The following is a 2,776-nucleotide window of genomic DNA, read 5'->3' as shown; positions in this document are numbered from 1 at the left end:
TTGAGAGATATCACTACCGCACTTTTTGGGGATTGTGATTAGGGGTGGTTTTCCCCACTGGTTCTAAAAAACGCTCATGGATAGCAGTGAGGTTATGCCGACAACACTATAAGTGCATTCTGTTTTTTCTTCTTGTGCTATAGATGAAGATACCGCACCATTTGTGTTCTTTGGTTTACTTATAGAGTCTATAGAAGAAATAAAGATCTGCTATTATAAGGTTTTCTGAAGAGCCTCCTTTACCATCATCGCTTGTGAGTGCAGCTAGCCCAGGCAGACCACCTGCAGCAGAGCCCCATACAAAATGGGAATTAACCCAATCAATACTCAACCCCCTTTCCTGAAGCTGCCTGTGGCAGCTGAAAACGTGATTGCTGGTTTTCCTGCAATCGCATTTTCAGCCTACAGAATCACTCCGTGGGAATGATCACAGGATTGGGGGCGGGCTCGGATCGGGTGTGCTGGTCTTCCCAGTCACCTGGGCAGACAGCAGCAGCAGTGCCCCCGCGATCACCATGATTGTGGCGATGTGGGGGCGTTTTTTGGGGATGACGTATGGTACGTCCCTGTCTGGTGGTGACATGTGAAAAGGAAGTACCAGGTACGTCCCGGTCTGGAAGGGGTTAAGCAGCAAATTATGAAAACTTTTTTGGGCACTATTAGATGCCAAGGAATATACAGTATGCTGTAATCCAAAAACAAATCTTTAGGTTACTTCAGGTTACAAATTAATAAAATGTGTTGGGATTTGTCATTATTGCTGTAACTAGGCTCCTTCTCTGCAAATCCCCAGTGTTCTTGTACAGAGACAACGTCTTGTTCTTTGCACAGTATAAAGACCTCTGAAAGAGTTATTGTCTGTTACTTCACTGAACTTCTGGCTACAGAGACTAAGCCGGGACTTACCAGAAAATAAGATTTCCAAATTTGGTTGATTCTTATCAAAATATTGGAGAAGACCTTTATTTAAACTTCCTACCAGGTGGTGGAACAGGATGCAGCTGAGAGATACATTCATCAAGCTTCCATATTTTTAATCTGATGGTAAAAAAAGGAAATTAATGCAAATAACATTTATTTTGTTTGTAATTTTAAATGAGATCCATCCTTATGTCGTAGTATAACTTTAAAAAAATAATTATATATATATATATAAAAATTGATAGATTAATAGAGAATTAATTTTATGGATGTTATTACTAACAAATATTTTAGATTATTTTCTCTACTTTTCTATTATATTATTATATTCCATATATTTCTCTTGAATGTTTTAGTTAGAACTGCAGATATGTGAGTCCAGAATGTTGACCAAAACGGTTGTCTTGACTTCTCAACTAAATTGCCAATTTTGGCCAATGGAACATTATTATGGTTTTTTATATAATTTTGCAATCAGTATAATGATCTATATAACATTTTGTAATTCAGGCTGGGTGAAAACAGAAATGCACAAGTCTACATGTTGATAATAAACAAACGATTGAGCCTAAAATGAGGTGACTTTTTCATCTCTTCTTGTTGTTTCTATTGTTTTAGCAGGTTTTGGATACAGACTGGAAAACTCTATCTTTGAACTCAAGATCTTGAAATATAATTTTGACTGCTTTTTCCAGTATTTGGAGCACTGAAGAGGACTGGATAACCAGAAAATAACTTGGTTTTACTATTACTATTTTCTTAACAACTTGGTAACAATCACTACGTTAACATCATCTTGGTGTAAAAACAACCAAATTACCTGCTTTCCTCTACAACAATATTCAAGCATAACTTCATCCTACAGGGGTGGGCTGGAAAAATGCGAGTTTAGTAAAATTCAGTTGAAATATAAAAGTTGCAGAATATGTTCAACGAGACAGAAGTGGTGGAGATTCTGCTGTTGGGTTTTCAGAATCCACAGATTTTAAACTCTGTTCTATTTGTTCTGTTCCTTGTGATCTACATCTTGACGTTAGTTGGGAACCTGCTGATTATTATATTGGTTGCACAGTTTCAGAGGCTGAAATCTCCCATGTATTTCTTCCTCACTCAGTTATCAGTATGCGATATCATTATATCCACCATCATAGTCCCCAACATGCTCCATGTTATCATTATTGGAGGAAGCAGAATATCTTTGACTGGCTGCATCACTCAGTTTTACTTTTTTTCTATTTCAGAAGGCGCCGAGTGTTTCCTTCTCTCAGCAATGTCCTACGACCGGTATTTGGCCATTTGTCACCCCCTGCATTACACGTCCATCATGGGTTTTAGGCTTTACCTCCAACTCATTCTCATTTCTTGGCTTTTGTCATGTGTGTCTTCATTTTCTGTTGCCTCATTGCTTTCTGTTTTAGAGTTCTGTGGTCGTGTCATTGACCATTATTTCTGTGATCTTGCTCCCCTTATAGAGTTGTCTTGTACAAAGCATACTCTTGTTGAACTTGTAGCTTTTATTATAGGCATACCAGGTGTAGGTGTCCCTTTCTTCTTTATTATTTTTAGTTATGTCTCCATTTTTATCACCATCCTTGGAATCTCCTCCAGCATCGGGAGACAGAAAGCCTTCTCCACCTGCAGCTCTCACCTGACTGTAGTGTGTGCCTACTATGGCACTATAGTAGTAGTTTACATTGCCCCCTCCAAAAGGCATTCTTTTAACGTTAATAAAGTATTATCTCTTCTATTTTCAATGCTATGCCCATTTTCTAACCCGATTATATACAGTCTTAGGAATGAGGATATCAAAATAAGTTTGAAAAAGTTTCTGTCAAAGAGCCCAAGAAGAATTTAA

At 37.9% G+C, this 2,776-nt stretch overlaps 1 protein-coding gene across 1 annotated transcript; it reads left to right on the top strand.

Moving 5' to 3' along the window:
* Positions 1-1,846: 1,846 nt before the first annotated feature.
* On the top strand, positions 1,847-2,776 carry LOC128491650 (olfactory receptor 11L1-like). Its single transcript, XM_053463967.1, has one exon. The coding sequence runs from the start codon at positions 1,847-1,849 to the stop codon at positions 2,774-2,776; it is 930 nt and encodes a 309-aa protein (XP_053319942.1).

Source organism: Spea bombifrons, chromosome 4, assembly GCF_027358695.1.
Source record: "Spea bombifrons isolate aSpeBom1 chromosome 4, aSpeBom1.2.pri, whole genome shotgun sequence".
Classification (NCBI taxonomy): domain Eukaryota; kingdom Metazoa; phylum Chordata; class Amphibia; order Anura; family Pelobatidae; genus Spea; species Spea bombifrons.
The sequence above is the reverse complement of the archived record's forward strand: the minus strand, read 5'-3'. Positions and strand labels throughout refer to the sequence as shown.

Coding starts and splice junctions, on each gene's coding strand:
- LOC128491650 (XM_053463967.1), top strand. CDS start 1,847: ATGTTCAACGAGACAGAAGTGGTGGAGATTCTGCTGTTGGGTTTTCAG.